Source organism: Sceloporus occidentalis, unplaced genomic scaffold, assembly GCF_023333645.1.
Source record: "Sceloporus occidentalis isolate IW3139 unplaced genomic scaffold, rSceOcc1.0.p SCAF_50, whole genome shotgun sequence".
NCBI lineage: Eukaryota > Metazoa > Chordata > Lepidosauria > Squamata > Phrynosomatidae > Sceloporus > Sceloporus occidentalis.
In genome coordinates, this window is record NW_028317030.1 from 5,976,778 (window position 1) to 5,998,743 (window position 21,966).

At 40.4% G+C, this 21,966-nt stretch overlaps 1 protein-coding gene across 1 annotated transcript; it reads right to left on the reverse strand.

Annotated features, from left to right (window-relative positions):
• Window positions 1-7,181: 7,181 nt before the first annotated feature.
• Window positions 7,182-17,796, reverse strand: LOC149288766 (transient receptor potential cation channel subfamily V member 6-like). The gene is made up of 15 exons (XM_089491459.1): window positions 17,666-17,796; window positions 13,770-13,867; window positions 13,197-13,319; window positions 12,925-13,065; window positions 11,756-11,854; window positions 11,328-11,500; window positions 10,357-10,503; window positions 10,060-10,272; window positions 9,891-9,977; window positions 9,727-9,803; window positions 9,153-9,318; window positions 9,003-9,069; window positions 8,601-8,869; window positions 7,973-8,079; window positions 7,182-7,595 (listed from the first exon to the last, which is right to left on the reverse strand). The coding sequence occupies exons 1-15, from the start codon at window positions 17,794-17,796 to the stop codon at window positions 7,289-7,291; spliced, it is 2,205 nt and encodes a 734-aa protein (XP_089347585.1). The 3' UTR covers window positions 7,182-7,288.
• Between the last annotated feature and the right edge of the window lie 4,170 nt (window positions 17,797-21,966).

Sequence of the window (21,966 nt, forward strand, 5' to 3'; positions counted from 1 at the left end):
ATGAAGTGCATTCTGCAGTTCTGCAATTCACTCGTTGATGCCAGACCAGCCCCCTGCCGAAACGACCAATAGAGCTGCACACACGTACCTTCACGGCAGCTGCTGCTGCTGTGATGTGTTATTAACCCCGTATTAACCCCTGCTAGGCAACCAGGAGGAAAACGAAGATTAAACGAGCACGAAGAATGTCCGCGAATATTCGCCCGAAGAGAAGACAGGAACGGGCGAATATTCGCGGAATACGAAGATTTTTTTTTCCCCGAAGACGAGCACGAAGACGAACACGAAGAGCCCCCTGGTGCCCAAGTCTAATGAAAATCCACCCATTTCTTCTAATAAGACTCCCGCGCCTGTCCCACTCATATCTTAGACAGCTTCACCCCCTTCTCATACAATATAAGCCTGTCCAATATCTTCTCTGCCCACCATCTACTACAAAAATGGCATTGTTTATCTGGCGTTAACCACTCTGACGCCCATTACTATTTTAATGGTTCGCGTCCTTCTCATTCCTACGGTATTTTTCTGCTCATTTTTCAGGCGGACCCCCCCTTGTTATATTATACTCACTTAACAAGGAACACCTGCTGGCTCCTTCTGCTGAAGAAGGCATTATTCTTATTTTTATAGAGTTTTTTTAAATGAAAAAAACCCATGTAAAATCTAAATCCTTTCTCAATGTATCTATTCGAAAACAATGCACATTTCACGGTAACATTATCCAGGAGTATGTATTAAGATTTTGCTGAAATAGAAGAGCCTCTATAATATATACACTTTTATAAATATGTTGTTTTTTTCTGCCTTGTGCCAAGAATTCCGTGATATTTTAAAATCTAGGAAAGGAAAGGACTATTTAAAACAATCTTTAAAGATTAGTGAAGCATGAAACCATTAAACCACTATTTTTTAAAGTGTTTTATATTATTACATCAGAGTTTTGGAAGAAGAGGTTTCTTATTTCATCTGAAGAAGAAACCTCTGCTGAGGTCCTGAAAGCTTATGCGGCATATTTTTCACCTAATAAAAGGTGTACTTTTGGCCAGTGCCATATTTACAAACCTGGAAACTTCCAGGCTCCAGCTTCCCTTCAGGAATAGCATCAGTGGGCGGGGCTGATGACATCACAGGTGGGCCCGTTGACTTCACGGAAGAGACCAGTGACATTCTGGGTGGGGAAAGACCAAAATACGTTTATATTTGTATGGGGTTGCGAGAGGGGGAAATGGTCATGGGGGGGCATGTCTAAGGAACTAAGCTATGAAATGTATGCCAACTCAGAACGGTCCTCTATAGTGTTAACGGGCAGCTTAGCTCTTTTAACGGATCCATTGAACAGTGGCACTCCAGGGAGCCTTATGGCCCCAAGGGCTGATTGGCTGCTTGTTATGTGGCATAAGGGCTACCACCTATTGAAGCTTCCACTCTAGGCCAAGGCTTAGTTGGCCAACTCCAGAAAACACCACTACTTTTGGACAAACCCCGCTATTTCCCTATTATTAAATTTGAATGATCTGGAGTAACCTCTGTAGGGAGACAAGACAGTAACCGCCACAACTGGGAGATATTTTTTCTGTTTGTTACACACGATCGTATAATTAAGAGTGATATAATAGCCTAGAGATGTAAGAGGGAGCTATATATAAATCCAGGTGTAGCCGGTGATTCACCAAAATGTGCGAAGACCAAAAACCATCCCTTGGAAAAATGAGCAGATCGTTTTATCAGAATTAGAATCATGTTAAATAACAAAAAATACCCCAAAGAATTTTTATTAGGGCGCCATTCTTTCCTCATTGTTAAAATTAAGAATTCGACGAAATAATAAAAATTACTTTTAATAAACTAAAAATAACATTTGATGTAGATGTTGTTAGCTATTAAATATACATTTTAAAGATTACGTAACCCATGGCATTACAGACCCCCTTTGATATTACGCCAATGCACTTATCTCCAAGGAGGCTTCTCGATGGAGGACTAAATATTAAAGTATTCTTAATCTTCATGGAAGAGATGCAGTGCAATCCATCCTCGCCAAGAACTGGTTTTCATACCACTTGCCTGGAGTAGCCAAAAGATAGCAGGAAAGCATGTGCACCGGGGGTCCTATTAGACCCCCAGAAACTCTCGCAAGAGACAGCACTGGAGGTGGCTGCCAAGGAGTACGGCACACGCGGGCAAGCAGGACATCTATTCGGCCAAATATACCTCCTGCAAGCCTAGGAGCTTTGGGGTGGAGAAAGAGACAGATTTGGAATTTCCAATGGGATGGAGGTTTAAAAATTAACCAAATACCCTAAGGTCTATGGTAGGGTATGGTGAGGGTAGTTAAAGGGCACAAGTATATATACATACCCCAAACTCTCCAAATAAAATAGATGCTCTTCCAATCACTCAACTCAATCGGCGGAACCTCAAGCAGAGACGTCTTGGGAAATACTTACTAAGTGACATTCTGTATCTGTACAGTTTAGTCTTATAAATCCCTGTTGCGTGTTATTGCATGTGGCTTGCAGGTACTCTTCACGCTATATCTAAATGTCAGCCTTTTCAACAACTTACAGAACTAGATGAAATATATGCTACTTTAGTATTATTAACACACACGCACACACACATATACCGGCAATATACACAGAGACATTATAGGCACAGTTAAACTACGGCTTAGATTTTGTTGAGTTGTAATCACAGAGGAAGAGTGATTTACAGAAGGTCACATGAGGATCCTGACTACATATTAAACAAGCCACGCCACGGCTCATGCTAGGATAAGGGCCAATGTAACCGAAATATCCCATGCGTCATCATATTATACAGCAATGTTATAAAGTGAAAGTCCAAAGAAAGGTATTTTTTCTAATATTTAGTATCCAAAGTGGTTATTTTTCATAGTTTTATTTGTGCTGTGTGTATGGTTATATAGATGTGTATGTGGAAGCATGTGCGTATGTGTGTGAATGTGTATATACTGGCGATTGGCTCTCTGTTATGCGGCAAAGGGGCTGCCGCTCACCTGGACCTGTTTCCCTAGGCCCAGACTGAATAGAAGACACCATTGTGCTGCGTATTGTGATATAACACAAACTCCTCCTCTCTTTACTCTTTATGTATAAGGTGTTATAATGTATACAGTTTATTATTTTATATTATTATATATACGTATTATAGAGCATATAACATATAACCCGCAGTGTTATTACCATGTGATCTTTGTTTTGGATGTCTATGTATTTGCAGCTGGGGAAGGACACATTCCTGGATTCCACGCGAGTGATGGCGAAGCCAAGAGATTAATTGGAATTATCTAACTTAATAAAAAGAACACACATACAAAAAAAATTGGACATTAGGTCCATTCCAAACTGGAACCAGTCTGCATGAATTTGATGCACGCCATGTCTCCTGCATTTGTGTACACTGCGAGTTTTAACCAGCTTAATGAAAAGTCAGGTCCCATGAAGATCGTTCCTGGATGCCCATCGATTCAAAGCCAAGATGAAAAAAAAAAATCTTCTGTCCTCCTGACTTAAGAGTGACTAAATATTCATAAAGAAAGTGTGGAGGTCAAGGGAGCAGACCCAGAATGGTCATCTGGCTGAGAGCACCGCACACTCGCTCCATGCCCTGCTCCGGCAGCGTGCGACCACCAGTTGGATGTGCCCGGCCCTGGTCATGGGTCTGACCTTCATGGCAGCTGAAAAAGTGCGGAAAGTAGAATGTTTTTATCTCTGGGAAATCTTGCAAAAAAAATAATACAGGAAAAACTTTTTTGGTTCGTCACTCTCTGCTAGCCGACAGTCGCAATATAATGACATCATTTATCATCTTCAGGCTTTGTAAATCAGGTTTTGACTCAATTATGAAACGATGTCTAATAAAATTCTTCTTGTAGCCTTTGGACGGAACGACACGATGATCACAAGATGTGACGGGGAGAATATTTTGAAACCCAACGCTGGAAAAAGTTAACAGATACGTTTTGTTACTATACTGACAATAGATTCTTCATGATTGATACAATATATATATTAAGATTTGGTGGGTCTCATTCTTTCATTTAGAATGTTATAAGCATTCTAATAGATATTAAAGTTAGCGACAGCCCTATATAGTTTTTTTTTCATACTAAAAAATAGAGTAAATATAACCGTCAAGACAATTATAGAATATTGTAACACATGTAAAACCGTAGCGCATGTGCCCTTAGATGCCACCAGTGCCCGCAGGGACAGTATCAACGAGCAGCTGGTTCCAGAAGCCAATGAACCAGAAACCCATTACACAACAGGACGGTAAGAATGCTATTTTACTAAGATTCAACGCTGTCAAAACAAATCCCAGCGAAATGCCTGCGTGTCAACACCGACTTAAAGCTTCACAAGACCGCAGATGGCAAGAACGCGAGTAGCTGGGGGAGGTTTAGAACTCCGATGACGGCACAGAATAAATATTTAAAGAACGTTCGTTGGGATTGGGCACGCCAGCTCGGTCAGCGCGCACACAGCTGAAGTTGTGTATATACACAGAGACGGAGGGATATAAGCGAATAAGATCCTATGGGGGATTCTGGGGGCACATTTTCGGTAGGATTTTATTCGGAAAAAATATTCATTTTAGACATGAGTTAAAACTTGATAGGCTGAGTTCCCAAGGTGTGATATGGGTAATCAGATTCTAATCTCCCAAATCATAATACTAAATGTATATATATACTTGTACACCCCTTATCTTAATTTACAGATAACGTCTTTAAGTATCAAATAATAAGTTTAAAGGGACTTTTCCATCATTCGGCAGGGTATTCCATGATGACCGCTATCCAAATGTCCATACAAGCCAAAATACCCCGATTTCCCAATATAAAGCGCGTAAGAAGTATGTCAGGATCTACATGATCTCCAGCAGAGTCAATGTTCAACCAGTCTTTGGGCCATCGCTTGGCATTATGTTGGTTTCGGTCTTGCTCAGTTATATCTCATGGGCACTATGGTCTGATGAATACTAAGGAGCATCCATGAATCTCTAGCTTTAATTGTAGGGAATGGCTATGATGTCGAGGAATCCTTGAAGACAACTTCTTGGTGGCCAATGACTCCACACTGTACTCCATACAACGAATGCACCCACAAAGCAGATCAGTCCATGATATTTCATAACAAGGACTCCTGTTGTGGACTCATTCATTTGGCCTCCTCATTGTTCAAGTTTGCACAGCATCCATGACCCACAGACCACCAATTCACCAATACATTTACAGCCATCAGGGTGGTTCAGCATCACAAAAGTAGCCACTTTCCCTGCCGTGGCCGCATCCGACACAATAATCACAGAAAGTAGTTTTCATCATCCAACTAATTTATTTCAGATGTTCAGGTATCTTCCACCATGAATACATTCTTCTCTGGTGGATTTCATTCAGACATGGGGAAATCACTAGATGGAGTCCAGTTATTTTAGGTGTACCATATATACTATAAATGCTCAAAAGTAAAAAAAAAACTAAATACAAAAAAAACAAAACACTGCAATTACTAGGACCTTTATAGAAATTAGAATTATGTTACCAGCTTCTGTCTGGAAACATCTACAAGTTGGCCATCTTATTAGATGCAGGTCATGTTCCTACTGAAATTATCACGTCGACAGATCCAACGGGACACACGGAGCCAACAAGATGTTTTAGCAGATAGAAAATGTAATAATTAGAGCTTAAAGTAAGGAATGATTTTTGAGGCTGTTTTAGTGAGTATGTATATTCCCTAAAATCGGAAACCGATCACACTGTACTCATACGCAAAATTCTCAATAAGGGACATCGGCCAACCCTTCCCATAATGAAAAGAAGCATTATACAAAGTAAAACTTTTATTAATAGACATCAGATCAATGATTTTGTACAACAGCTACACGGCACCGGGAAATCAGCAGCATCTGTGAAACATACATAAGAGAACATTGATAACCGATAGTTTGGGTACAACGATAAAAAGGAACAGCTTATGTGTTTGGCACACGGGTGCATTTATTTTAGCTAATGCAAAACATATAGTCAGGCACTGGATATTAACATTGTATATAGCCCTGAGTTTGTAACATGCAATAGCCATCTATTTTTTTTTTTTAATTATTATTATTATTTTTATTTTTTTTAAATAAAGTGCTAAAAGCAACTTGGAGCTACATTATGGCATTATAGAAGAAAAAAAAAAAAAGAAAAACACTAATACGATATTATTATTCTAAATTTGCATTAAAGCAAGCCCATGTTTTTCTAGTTTTTCTATTTTTTTTTGGAAATTAAAACAAAGTTCAGAAACCTCATAACATTTTACATTAAAAAACGAAAAATGAAATTAGAAAATCGGCATTATATCTGAAAGCACCATAAATCTGGAACAATGATTACTGTAACTATTACTTCTTAATGAAGCGATACAATGTTCCTATAAGATTACCCCCAAATATCCACCTTATTTGAATACAGACCGAAGAGACAGTGGTTTATTAGATTACTGGATAAAAATCACTGTTCTTTAGAAAATGCGGCGTAGCTAAGCTTACATAGAAAACAGAATGCCGAGTATAATTTTTATATATAAAACAAACAAAAACAAAACAAAAAAAAAAACCAAAACACAAAAATAAACAAAAACAGGGACACACAAAATATGATACACTCTTAAACGGTCTTTTCATAGATTGAGCCACCGCTTCCATGAAGTTGAAGATGATTTCTATATTGTTTATATAAAGTGCTAACGCGGTACCGCAACTGGTAGCAAGCGCCGTCCGGGTGGCTTCATTGTGCGGAGGGCAAACGTCCCAAATGTTGCAGTATTCATTCTTCGGCATTTAAATCTCTTCAAGCGTGTAAAATGTTTATTTTAGCTATGAATTAGACACTGTGTCCCTGGCTCTTGTAAAAAGGAGAATAATCCATAGAGTACAAGGTTGCTCGAAAGCCATCGTTAAATATACACGTCAGTATAGGATTAAAAAACTAAATTAGAGGTTTGGAAGGGATTAGCAGATTCTCCGTGGGGATTCTCCATTCTGACTACTCATGTATAGGAAGGAGTGGGCAGAATTTCAATATGCTAAAAAGGAGATTCCCTCACATAGGTTCGGCTTCCACAAGTCTCTGAAGGAACCTCCATTGCGCAGCTTCGGCACTCGACTGGGAGATACCAGGGACGGCAAACCCGAGACACCCCTGCGGTGTTTAATAAATACAATGGTAGTTGGGAATGACTTTCCACCAACGGCAGGTTGGGTTCAGAACTCACACATCATATACATCTTCATCAATGTCTAGGGCGTAATTAATTTTGCCTTGTAGTTGGTCAACAGAGGCCTTTCGGAGAAGGTTCCATCCTTTACTTGATCTCCTGCTGGATACTTTGCGGTCTAGAGGAGGGGTCGTTGACGACGGTGGATTCGCGCCACGCGGGTGATAGGATTCTTCTTTGTCTTCTGTGGAATCTGGCTTTAGAGATTTCCGGTCTCCGCCATCATCTTCGTCGGCGGCCTGGAAAGCATCAACGTAGCTTTTGATCTTTCTCTTGTCCAAGTCCCTGCGTTCTTCAACTCTGGAGAACAAAAATAAATAAATAATGAATTTAGCATGCCTCAAGATTTTATTGAATATTATCAGATCAACAGGCACTAAATATGAAGCAAATGATAGGAAGGCTGGGGTCTTCTTCTGATTCTTTGTTCCCATCCATCTCCAGAGGGGGTGAGCCGTTTGGACGCCAGCTTCACCCATCTCTGGAAGAATTGGCATGGCTGCTCCTTAAAAAGTTCTTAACCATGAAAGAAGAAAATATATATCTTGGAATACCCCAGTTATTTATATGCCGCGCTTAATACGTCAAATCTTTTGTCTACGATCCGTCTACTACAAGTAATATGTTAGATATCAGCTGATTAAGAGTGTATTATGGTATACGGTCTGTACTCTTACCGGAGGAACCAGCAGTCTCCAAGTCCATAATTCTTCCCACAAATCCCCAAACGTGGCCACAGGGCTTTTGGCATCTTCCTCTCCAGCATTATAGTAGTTGCTACCACCTGTCAAAAACAAATAAAATGTATTAGAAGAAGAAGTCACAGTAAACTGCAAACTCTTTAAAAATTACCGGCAACTTTAAAACTGACGATATACAAAATTGACAATAAAAATGAATGCACAGTGAGACCTACTGGCACCGAAGGATAAAGGGGGGAGCCCTCTCATGATTTTATAATCTATTAAGGCATCGAGACGGAGGAATAATAAACCTTGAGAACCTTAAACAGGAGTTAATCTGCCCACAGCTCGGTAGGGTATCTAATTCATCGATAAGGTCCAGCCAGCTGACAAAGATAATGAAGATTCACCAACATTCCAATGTAGAATTTAGTTAAAAACAAATTCTATGCCAAATATTTGCTCAATATGTGCAGTGTAGAATTGTTAGTCCATTCCATGCCATGCCAGCAGTGCCTTTAAGCCATGCCTTATCACAATTAATAAGCAAAAACCTTTGTGCAGATCTCATTGTGGGGCAAGACAGTCAGAACATGCATGATCAATAAAGAAATAAATTCACCTGTGCCCGCCACAGCTCGTCTCGCTCATGCGCCACCCTCCAGTGAGTGTCTCCCATCATGGCGATCAGCAGGTTAAGCATCAACAAAGCTGCTATTATAGCAAACGCAGAGTACATAAAACTGTACATGAACGGCAGGTCCACGTCGTAATTAGCGGGTCCATCAATGATTGTAAGGAAGAGCTCGAAAGTGCTGAATAGGGACATGGGGTAAGTCATGAAATGGCCCAGCTGATCGGGATCCTCCATCTGGAAGATCACATAGAATGCTAGAGAGGAGAAAAAAAACAAAACAAAACCATGAGCATTATAGAAAATATAGAGTTTGAAATCAGATACTTATTTTTAATAATTGTTATTATTTTATTAGACATTTTACAGAGAAGAGAGGCAGCCGCTTACCCGCTCCAAAACCAAGAATGACAACAGCCATGAGCCAACAAAACCGCAAGAGATCCCCAAAAATCATCTAAATAAAAATGCAAATATAAAATGTTAGTAACTTTAACAAATGCATCGGATTAAAACACGACACAGTTTAGGTTTTCATACCTTCTGAATCATGATCGTAAAAGGTCCGAGCATCTGGAAGCCTCTTGTGAAATACATGACATAGCACCAGCCAAGCACGAGAGCAATAGACATGGGGGCAACTTCTCCATCGCTGTTTGTTACCCTCATCACCAACGCAGCCATCACCATGCAGGCAAAAACAATTCTGTGCAGAGACATAAGGAGCTGGTTACAATGTGGCGCGTCACCTGGATTTAGCAACCCCAACTAGAAGCTACTGGAGAAACCTTGTGTTTTCTGTAGTTCCATAATAACGTCCACTGAAGTAAAACGGGTGCAAAAGTATGTGGAAATGGTTACCCGTAGAATTGTGTCACTACTTTTGTGATTAAGAGTGTAATTTACCATCCCTCATTAACTATGAGTAAAGATATCATATTGGCTACAAGGTGCATTGCCCATACGAGGTGGATCTCCTGCTACATACTAGATCGAGGAGAGAATGCCAGGAAGTACAATATATACCCATGGAATCCAGAAATGTAACAATGAGAAAGTGGGTAGTTTGGTCCCAAGACGAAGAAGAGAAGTTAAGGACTCACAAAGGACTCACATGATTATATGAAAAGGTCCTCCAAGAACAGTCTGCCCAAAATATCTGGTGGCGCCAACACGAAGGAGGTCTGGGATCTAAGAAACAATAAAAGCATAATTAATTAATGGAAGCAAGACAAAATATGCCAAAACAAGCAAAATAAATTGGAAAATACTGCTTACAAGGAGAAGCAAGATAACGATGGCTCCAATGACGCTGATTAACTCTCCAACCAGCCTCAGTTCGTCTTCGTACTCTGTATACGCCTCCTATGAAAGACACACAATATGGCGGATCACAAAATTGCCACTTTGCAACAAAACCCGAACGGGTTTCTTTTTGATCGCTTACATTTAGAGGCCTCTGCATGAGGATCGTGATGTGACGCGAGTTGTTTGACTTGTCAGAGACCGGCTTGAGGGGTCTGTAGATACAGCACATGGTCACGCAGATCATGTACATCACGTACAAGGCCGCCAAGAACCAGAAGTACGGGCGGCCGCAGCTTCGCCATTTCAGACTGACGAGCTCCTTCACGGGGGTCAGGTCAAGGATTTGCCGAGCCTGGAAAAGAGAGAATGCGGGAGTAAGAAGTTTTACAAAAAAAAATTGGAACAGAGAAGAAAATAAAATAAATGGAACACACACCGCTCTTTTTTTGGAAGACACCACAAGCTCTAGTATAGATTGCTCCTCACCCCACGAGTCAATTCCCGACAGGTCGTACAAAGTTGAGCAAATGGGACCAAACGTCCATTGGATCCTTTTGCGTTTCTGTATCAGATGCTGGAACATCTTCATGTGAAGATACACCAAAAAGAAAGAAGGATTAACGCATGTACACACACACAAAAAATACACAATAATTAAAGGGGAAGTCCCACCTTTGTTTATTACTAGTATCAGATAATTATAGATATATAATTGCTATATAAATAATATATTGGCCATGTGTTCTTGCCCAATCTACTAGACAATCACCCTAACTGCTTGTTATACTGTCTGTGGGGAAAGAATAGAATGGCTTAGTCTTAATCACCCAGTCTGACCACCGGACTAATGAAAGTCTATGGAGGTACGGACTTCATTAGCATTGCCATAAAGCATCAGCTCAGTGTGGTGATTGAGCCGGGAAAGTCACCCAAAATATCACATGACTGACAGCAACGGCCGCCTCCAGGTCTGCTGATAAAGGGAGTTTATTGGAACAAAATGAGGTAAAACCAGGTATACAGCACTGGAGAATCCCCCCCCCAATAACAGAAGTCCGATTTACTTTGAAAACGTTGGAAAATTACCAGGCGGTTATCGCCGTGAGTGATATATGGAGTGTGCTGGATGGTATGACGCTAGATTGCAAAACCTGCTCTTCATGGAAGCCGTATTAGAGCAGAAAACCGATGAAAGGTAATAATTACCAAAATTGGATTACGAGTTACGAATCACATCTAGATTGTATCGCCAGCTAATAACTACCGTGTCAAGATAAAATATAACCGGCAGCGTCAGGATACCCGGTCTAACGAACGATCTCAGTGCCTCGGCTCGAGAACAAATTTCACAACAGAATCGGCACGAGAACGAAACGCCGGAGGGTCGCGCGGGGATTGAGAACTCACCACGGCGTTCCCTTGGGCAGCGGCCAGTTTGAAAACGGTGAGCCCCATGTGATTCGGGACCATCTCAAGACGTTCCTCGCCTTCTCCTTGGTCGTAGGACGCGATGAGGTCAAACATCTGGCAGGAGTAGGTCTGGTTAGGCTGAAGGGCAAGAATATGGAGTACTGTGTTGCCTGTAAGCGGGAAAAGTGAGAAAAATAAACATTTCACGGCCAAATGCGTTTTGTGCGACAACATGGCCGGCTCTCGTTGGATCCCATTTGGCTGCCAAGGTTGAGAGGAAGCCCCCTGCACTGGGACAGGTAGTGGGACATATTTTAGCATTCGTTTTGGGACATAATAGTACATTCTAACCATTAAATGAGGTTCATGCTATTTAGGGCGGTCATTATATCGAAATTATATATTTTTTTCCTCCCATAACACACCGTAGGAGTCCTGGGCTCGAATATCGGCACCGCTTGCTATGAGAAGCCGAACGATCCCCTCGTTTCCTACACACGCAGCAAAGGTCAGGACGTGTTCACCTGTAAGAGAAGATGACAGGCTAAATAAACGAGTAAAAAGTAGGAGAGAAGAGAGGGGGGTTCTGATTAAATACGAAAAGGGGTTCAATAAAGGTACAGGGGGGAAAGTTTATTTAAAAAGGAGGAGAAATATTACAACAAAAGACGGGACTCTAACACTAGAGGGTCAGAGATTTCGATGGAATGGAAGGAAATTTTACTTTACTGAGAGGGTGGTATATAAATGGAACAGCCTCCCAGCAGAGGTGGTAGAGGCTAATACAGTGAGGGTATTAAACATGCATGGGATAGACATACGGCTCCTGAATCGAAGACGAGACCAATGACTGATTAAGGTCTGAGTCTTTACAGTAAAAGCAGGCAAGATGGGATGAATAGTTTGTTACCATAATACTGATGCCCACATAGTCCGTGGGTCAGGGGCTCAAAGAAAGTTCAGTGGGCAGGGGGAGGAAGTGAAAGGGGGTATATAAGGATGGGTCTAAAGGGGGTTCAGAGCTTTTTGTTGTGCCAGCCTACCCGGTGTGTTTGTCCCACCCTCCCTCCCTTTATTTTGTGATGTTTCACGTGGTTGTGTGACCTTGTTACTAATTTTCTTTGTTTTGTTTCAGGTTTTTGTCACAGCCGGGGGGCGGTAGCTTGCCAGGTTGCCGGGGGGTGTTATGTAGTTATTGCCACTGGTGTTCAAGGTCGGTGGGAGGTTCCTGGCTGGGCGGTTGCTGGAACCTCAGGTGGGGGAGGGGCATCATGGTATGCCCTCCCATAAGGTTATGCTTACGGTTCGGCCCCGGTTGGTCCTGGCAAGCTTACGGGTGTTTATGGTATTTGGGTCATTGCCGTGTTAATGCACCTTTTTATGTTTACAGCTTGCGTGGCAATGACGTTTAATAAATCGGCTGTGGCCTTTAATCATCCCACATTTGGTGTCTGTGTTTTTATTGGGGGGTGTTATCTAGGACGACCTAGCCCGAGAGTCGAGGCTACCCCTGTCATTAGTTTTATAAAGAAATATGGCAAATAGGATCACGATGACAGTTTCCTCGCCTTTGGAGCAAGCAGCGGGCACTCACCGAAGTAAAAGAGATTTTCTTCACTGTAGGCAAAGAAGCTTCCGGTGGCCCGAGGAGAGCAGACATCGGCGCCTTCTTCGATCAGCAGCTTCACCAGATTCATGTTCTGATTGACGGCTGCGATGTGAAGCGCTGTCTGCCCTATAAGAAGACAATGCATTAAAAAAAGGACGAGAATGGAGAGCGGGAGGTTTCGAAAGGTTTACGGAATAGGAGAATAAAATCCTGCAGCCAGGGTCTTCAACTTACTGAAAATAAAAACCAGGCCTCACCTTCATAAAGATCAGAGGTGATCGGCTGATTGATGAGATCAGGGGCTTCTTCGATCAAGATCCGCGCTACCTCCAAATTATCATACAACGCGGCCACGTGTAGGGCGGTCTCTCCCACCGCACCTGAAGACACATTGGTTTAATACAGAAGATCCAACACACCGATACACGCCACGAACGCCATTCATATACGATTATTCATCTAGCAGACCCTATTTGTGACCTCGTTATGTTCCGTTAATTATATTAAAATGTGCAAGTCATGACTTGTATTTATACAAAATATAATGGAATCTCACAAAAAAGTCAGTAAGATTCTTGTAGGACAAGAATGTTGGTTAACATTTTTCTTCGCTTTTAGAATGTTGAGCTTCGCATTGTTAAGGGCAAAAGCAGCTGCTACATAACTATGATGTCATCACTATGACAAAATCTAAAGAAAGTTTCCCTTAGATCTGTCAGTTTTTCTAGAACCGACTCCTTGAATATCTTTCAAGTAACACTTTTTGTGTTGGAATCCTAGGATCTCAAACGTATCACGTTCTTCTGCGTGGCCTTCAAAGAAGATCATACCTCGCATGTGTAGGTCAGTAGATGGACAATCCAACAGTTTCCTGATCGCGCCAACGTCGCTCTCTTTGGCAGCGAGAAGTAAGGGAGAGTCATCAATTCTGCGAGGAACATAATTCTTATCAATAAGTATAGATACAATTCCACAACAGCTTTACTTTGGCCTCAAGGTGAACATTTTTAGCTGAAATAAATCATTTTTAGTATTCTCATCTTATTAAGACTTCTCTACGTAGGGTATGCTCCATGTCAAGGAGGCGTTATCAAAGTTCCGGTCTTTTCCGGTTGCTTAATTCAGATGGGGAACGGAATTATAATTTGTATCGTACAGAAGAGAATATTTACATAGAAATCTATATCATTAATAATATTCTGTTCACGGCTCCAACTTCTGACGACAGAAGAACGTATGTCACTAGGTTTGGAAAGATTTAAATACTACACCGATCGGCAGGTCGCACCCTCCCGCTAGAGTATGGAAAAGTTATTCATGTAATAAATTAAATAATTAGAGGTCAGTGTGTTACAGAAGAGATTATAGGTTGAGGTAATGAGTAGAGTGAAATTTGGAACTAGTTTAAAATCTCTCTCCGTGTTGGACTAAAACACACAGAATTACATAGCAGCTACCGCGATAAGACCCCTCCAAACCCTCTTTGTTCGCCCACCATTTTTGGTCCAAGAGAAGACCTCAGAGGTCTCATCTCTTTTCCAAAAGGTCCTGAAAGTCTTTGTACGTAAAGCTAAGCTCCGCACTTTCAAGTCTAAATTGAGGACATTCCATGGGGGTGGAATAAAAGTCATCAGCTTCGACCCTTTACAGATCGGAGGCTCTGTTGAAGGCGTGAAGCTCAGCTTTAGGTACAAAGATTTTTGAAGCATCTGGAGGCGTCTTCTTTGGATGGAATGAAGACATTTTCCTTTTGGTCATCTAAAAAAAGGAACTCTAGGGTTCTGAAAGCTTGCAGCTTCACATCTTTATCAATGTCGGCCCAATAACAGCCATCACCTTCAACTAAAGACGCCATCGTCTCTTGGACCAATACCGCCATATCCGTTTTATTTATTTATTTATTTATTTATTTATTTTTTTTTCCCCAAATGCTGCTTAAATCCCCAACGACAAGTCAAAGGATGAGTCGAATTGAAATAGATTAAGTTGCTTAACAACCAGAACGTCTCTATACAAAATGAATACAGTAAAAAGGCATCAGGAGATGAAAGGAAGACAGAAGGATTTGGGTCCTAAAAATGAAAACTAAAAAAATTAAAAATATATATATATATATATATATATATATATATATATATATATATATATATATTTATTAGAACTTAAGGAAAAGTTTTAGGCTTTCTTTTATTTTTTATTTCTTAAGGACAGCATTGCTGTTAAATATAGGGGCCCCTTAATCTTTACACATACGTCTTATACCGGGCTCAGGGACACCAAGCTTTAAAACAATCATCTGCTCCTGTACTCTTCAAGTTACTTGTCTTCTATCAAATATTGCTAGGCCTGGGAATAGCAGCCCAGTGGTGGTGGTTGGGGGTCCAGAAATTGATAGTATCCTGGACAAAGCAAGTGATTGCTACAACTGGCGAGTAGAGGACTTCTCAAGTTACGCTCAATGGAACCAACATGACATGTAAATTAGGAGAGGGGACAGGCTCTGCCTTCTATATAATTTTTAAAAGCAAGTTAAGGAAATCAAAAGGAAAAAGTTTAAAAAAAATAAATAAATAAAGTCACATATGACCAAAGAGAAGGGAATAAGAAAACATGGGTTTGGCACAGAACCACCAAAAACCTAAACCATTAAATCTTACGAACCGGTTCAGAGCAGTGAGGAATTTTATCACCTACCCTCCATAAATTATGAACCATAGTCATCTGTAATCCTTCACATAAAACCCAACAACAACAACAAGCTTGTGATACTTTTAAAGAGAGCGGGTCCAGAGAACCATTTTCTCTCGATTCTTTCCAGAACATCCACAAAGTACGATGGTTTGACATGTGATCAACGATGCCAAGTTGCCAAAGCAACTTTAATTTAGGATGCACAGGCTGGAAGTTTTTAGAGAATTAACCCTTGACATTAGGAGACAGCCAGGTGGTGAATAGCGAACCAAATTTGTGTTTGGACGGCCAATGAAAAAGTACTGCAGACTTCTGCATGGTCTTCTGCCTTAAGTGTCACAATTTACTTAAATACAAAGTAACTTCTTACAGGAAGCCCAACTAAGTGACCGGGATACTCGCTGCCTTTGGCATATCCCACTCGTAGACCGTAAGCTCTGCAGTGCAGGAAAAAAAACAAGTACACTCTTCAACATAGCACAACGCGTAAGGTCGGAAAGGTTAGGGATTTGTCACTTGGCTCTCAAAGATGTGTCCTCAAAAAGCCTGGGTTTTCTCTGGAGACTCCTTATTGTTCTCTCTCACACACAGACACAGGTAATTGCTTCTGTGCAGAGCTCTTTAAACTTTCACTTTTCCTAACTTCGCACACTTATCTTTACAGCCATCTGAATAACTGGAGGCAATCAACCCATAACTTTTATTATATTCTAGAATCCATAAAATAGCGCTATCCCTTCACAGCGATAGCAGCTTGCCATTGCTGTAGGAATGCGAGTCTCTGTACGTGAACAACAAGAGAAGTTCTTTCATTGTCTCAGGTGGGTGATAAGAGGACTATTGAGGTCTATAACAATGGTTCAAAATTCCAGTCCACAAATAGTTTTAGGATATCCCAGCCCGAGCACAGAAATCACAGAATTCCTGGATTTTCGGTGGTGCTCGAGGACCGGAGGTGTCCACCAGTGGTCTATAATATATAGGGCCATCGTTGGACAGGAGAGGCAGAGCATTATACGCGGCAGAAACACACAACATTTTTCCATTCTATGTCACCTAATGAGACCGAGCACCTAGGACCCGACTTTCAAAACCAAAAACACGTCATTATTCCACTCTAATGAACTTAAATTTATGGTTCCATCCGATGACATCTCCATTGCAGTGCATTCATTGTGTCCACAACTATGTAACAAATGAGTGTTTATGGTAGATAGAATCTTGTCCCACAATCATTACACTTTGTTTACTGTATCAATTATTATTTGGGGGACTTATGACACGGGAGGAAGAAGAACATGAGAAATCTGGCGAAGGTCAATACCCCATGCAGAAGAAAAAAAAAAAAAAAAAAAAAAAAGGATTATGTAGGTGAGAAGACCCTCTCATTACAAACCCCAAATAATTTCATACCTCCAGAAAAGTCTAACTCTACACACAGTCCACCTACCACACGCGTCGGCCATCTAGTCCTGGTCCTAGTGACCACGAGATGAGTCCAAGTACCATAACACCAAGCAGTTAGTTACATAGTAAGATGTTGACAATAGAGGGGCCATCAGAGGAACCCAAATTATTTTGGGGGAAGTGTCCCTTCTCTGCTTTATTAAGGTGCTTCCTCACAATGAACCCAGGATTAACCCATTCTAAAAGCTGTACATAAGAGGGTCTCAAAAAACGGCAGGTCACCCAATTTCCCCAAAACCGCTCTTTGGAGCACCAAGTACGTGTTCGCAAACCAAGAGCCGCGATGCTATCTTTAAGAGACAGATACAAAAACCTTTTACAACATTCCAGGAACACCTTCCCTCTTCCTTTAGCAACACAATAGGCTGGCCTGCGCCCCAAGGCAAACGCATCTAAAGCACAATGCATGGCATACCATAGGGATTCACACAAAAGTATCTTCTCGGTTCACGAGACAGATAACACTGACATATACATTATATATATATATATATATATATATATATATATATAAACACCCATACACATTTATTTATTTATAAACACCCATATGAATAAATGCGCTCACCTCTTCTGCTGCAGCATGTGGATTTCATCCAGTTCCAGGCAATCCGGTGCATGGCTCTGAATTTGGCTCTTAATGCCGTTCCAGATATTATTTGGACCGCCGCTACCCTTATTGCAGTAAAAAAGCCCCATAGCCGCAGCCAAACAAAAACTCTAAAATTAAATTAAATTACGAATCCTTAAAAATATATATTCTAAAAACGTACAGAAGTTCTAAACACAAATTCTAAGCCAGAATAATGATTAAAAAAAAATAAATCTCTAAACCAGTCTCTAAAAATCCATTGCTGTATTTAAAATCCTCAGAATCCTCTGCAAAAAACGTATTTTTTAATTCAAATTCTCGCTCGGACTAAAAAAAAAAAAAAGAAAAAAAAAGTGAAGCAAAAATCTATAAATAAATGTTAAAAAAAAAATAAAAAATCTGTTGCATTTTAAATAGGAACTTAAATGGGGGAAAATAGCGTTAAAAAGTTCTGGCCGTGCCAATTTTTCATTTAATCTGGGAAAATAAAGTCTATAAAGTGCTCTGCTTTACGCTGTACTTGCTTTTCAGACTGGCATGCCAGCGAATGAACGAGAAAAACATCCACGCTCGCTTCTTATATTCACAAGGATCTATGCCCTAAATATAACCCTTTAAAAGCGAGTTTCTTCCAATGGTATAATTACCTAGAGAGGCTGGGATCTCGTACCTGAGAAAGAACACCTCCTACCTGAATTAAAGAGATAGGAGGTCTGTTTAGAAGCAAACACAAGGTGGGGGTAAATATTAAATGGTCAGGTGATAGAGTGGTCTGTTTAGCTGGAGGGCAGTTGGGGGTGGGGTAGAAAGAAAAAAAAACACAAAAAAAGGGCGAGAAAGTAAAAAAAAGGGCTAAACTGCAAATTTATACCCCCCCCACCACCACCCATTCTCTTCTCTGTACTCTTAGTGCCAGAAAAAAAAAATAAAACAAATTCAATGTTTAAAAAGAAAGAAACACATCATTTTTTAAAAAGGTAATAAAAAATGCAGACAAAAATGTGTAGTCCAAGATGATTTTATCACCATTCTTCTTCATATTAACAAGGATAATACGTTTCAAATCAATATATTTAAATTGTTCTAAATTCTTTAAAAAAAAATGGAAAAATTATTTATTAGAAATATATTATTTTTATATATATATTTTTTTTGCAGGTGCTGATTTCACATTTAAAAAAAATAAAAAAATTTAAATGTAGAATTAAAGCCTAGATATTGTGGTTTACAATAATTATTCAGGTTAGGCTATAAATTGGAACAAGATGTAAAAGTTTCACAAGTGTCATAAATGTTAAAATATTAGTTAATGTTACTAATTTGTAATAAATTAAAAAGGAGGTTGCTGGAGGAAAATCTGTGCGTGTGAATGAACGCTGGTGACCCTTTTAAACCATAAAGTGATTTATTATACTGTACATTGTAGCTCCCTTTTGACCATCTTGCGATTCTTGCATTGACTCTCTGGTGCTGAAAGTGTTAATTTAAAAAGATCTAGCGTGCTATCTCACAATAGGGATATATATATATATCTCTCTTTCACGTCTTAGTTGATGTGTTATTGCAATGAGTTAAATCTTATATCAAAGTTTTGGGGTGTACCTGCTTGCGCACAGGTGAAACAGGCAGCATGAATGAACGTCTCATGCCTTGAGAAGTTGCTGACTTTTTTTTTGTGCCCTTAACCCAGTAATAGCGTTTTATTTTTTTATGTTGATTTTACAATTAAAGTCCAAGTTTGCAATGAAGAGAAGTAGGGAAAAATGGGGAAACATCAGGCCCCCCCAAATCTTCCATCTTCTTGAGTTGCACTCCCTTAAGGGACATGACGAGATCTCTTCCTTCTCTCCTCGGCCAAAAGACCCGTGGGAGAGCTGGATCTTCAGGAGACCACTGGAGTTTTCAAGGGTCTTCAGAAGCCCTTAAAGAAAAACCTACCCCCCCAAAAAAACAAATCTCCATTGTGGCCATTTTCATATTAAAAAAAAATCAAACTCATGTTGTGCTGTTTTTATACACAAATAGGGGCGGCTAGAAAAGAGGAAAGAAAAAACAGATTTGAGGAGGATAGAAGGATTTGGGTTCCCAATAGGGACTGTCCCTCTTAAATGGGGACACATTGGAGCTATGATGGTGTCTCATTGTTGAATTAAGATGATGTATACACCTGTACTGCACCTGAATGAAATAAATAATCCAGTTGAGATTATGTAGTGAATACATAATAATATATTTTACAGAAGCCGTATGCCATTCTGCATTACATAGAATAGAATCATAGTATCTGTCGGCAGATCGGCCCCATTCGGCCCCCGTCTAGTCGGCTGTTTCTCCTGCTGTAAAGACTCAAACCTTAATCAGTCGTTGGTCTCGTCTTAGATTCAGGAGCCGTATGTCTATCCCATGTATGTTTAATACCCTCACTGTATTAGCCTCTACCACTTCTGCTGGGAGTCTGCTCCACTTATCTACCACCCTCTCAGTAAAGTAAAACTTCCTTACATTCCATCTAAGCCTCTGACCCACAAGTTTTAGATTCCGGTCTCTTGTTCTAACATTTCTCCTCTTATAAATAAACTTCCCTCCTGTACTTTGTTAAATTACTTTATGTATTTAAATGTTTCTATCTCACCCTGACTCTTCTCTTCTCTTCTCCTCCAAGCCAGACATTTTGAGATCCCAAAAAACAATGGCTGACAATTTCCATGGATTCCATGGTTTGTTGGACATCTAAAAGTCAGAATCCCACCAAGACTGAAGAAAAAGTCGGGAGAACTTTGGGTATCTGGTGTTCAATTATGAAGCAAGAGCTTTGGATCTTCAAGGTAACCAGCACATGCTCATGTCACTCTCAGCCAAAAGAACCCACATTAAGTGGCCAGAGCTGGAGTTGGCGCTTTTAAGATGAGAACTTTGGTGACAATGTCCAAGGAGCAGCCAATCGAATACAAAAGGAGGAAATACGGACGATCGGTATTAGAATCTTCTCAACAAAAGTGACATGAAGGACAAGTCTAATCTTGAAGCATCTTCAAAACCTCTGAAGTAGCCACCGGCCGGTGTTTTGGCTCCGTCTCATACCCGCTTCATGAGCAAACACACAAAACACTTAATGTTTTTTCTGAAATGTTACTTTTATGGTTGGCTTGTACAGTTTGTCCACGCAATGTATGGATGGAGATGGCATCGTGATGATGGTGCCATCCAAATGGGTTTAATAAAGATCCTTAAAACAACGACTCATGAACGGGGCCATCATAATGAAAATATCATAAGGCTAGATTGCCAGCTCATGGGGCGGGTCCTCCTGTTACATCTGTATGTGTCTTATATTATCTATACATCGATATATTGTACAGCATTTCATAAATAATAGTAATAATTTAATTATGAGATAGCACGGTCATACTGTCGGTGTACACTAGATGGCGCCCTATTCTGAGTATGACCCTGTTAACCATTTGCTGTCACAACTGTGATTTATGTAAACCGATATTAAATGATATCAGAAAAGGGTAATGCAATTCCAACAGCTGATACTTTTTATTGTAATGTAATGCCATCCAAACCTGGGTGTCAAAATCCAGGCCCGAGGGCCACAAACATACCAGGGTTTCGGTAAATCCTTGCTTTGAGCACGAGCGATTCAATCTGTTTTTGGTTGAGCAGCCAGTGTTCAAGTTGGGATATCCAGAAAATCTGGCCTGATTTTGGCTCTCGAGGCCTGGAGTTTGACACCTTTGGTTTTCTCCAAAATGATTTAAGCGCATTTCTTTCATTACGCCATGCAAATCTTTTATTTATTGGTTGGTTTCACTCATCTTGCACACATTTGGCTCGGAATCTGGCACACCTCTGTAACTACCTGATAATCAACAGCCTCGTTACTGTGTGGCCCGAGGCCAGAACATTGAACGCGCTGACCCTGGCAGAGAGTTTACGCTGACTCTCCACCAGGGGGCGCAACCCAATAACCACTCCATGGAGTTTCAGCCTCAGCCCGGTGACCTCTCCCACTACTAAGCCATTCGCACGTACATACAGTGACGGCAATAATAATGACCGCTTACAATTAAAAACAGTATTTTTTTTACCAGAATTAATATAGGTTTTTTTTTTGTTAATTAGTAGAACTCAAATTACTAGAATTATTACTTGGAAGTTGATATAAAGCAGATCCCTGGTTATTCTGTCCCATTTAATTATCATACATAGATATAATATTTTATTTTTTTTAAAAAAGACTTTTCCAGCTATTTGGGTCAGATTTATATAAA

Excerpts from the sequence above, each read along its gene's own strand:
- LOC149288766 (XM_089491459.1), bottom strand. The coding sequence starts at position 17,796 with ATGGGGCTTTTTTACTGCAATAAGGGTAGCGGCGGTCCAAATAATATC. Across the intron at positions 10,504-11,327 it reads CTGCCCAAGGGAACGCCGTG|ATGTTCCAGCATCTGATACA; the intron begins GTGAGTTCTCAA and ends CTTCACATGAAG. Across the intron at positions 9,804-9,890 it reads TCGTTATCTTGCTTCTCCTT|ATCCCAGACCTCCTTCGTGT; the intron begins GTAAGCAGTATT and ends ATTGTTTCTTAG.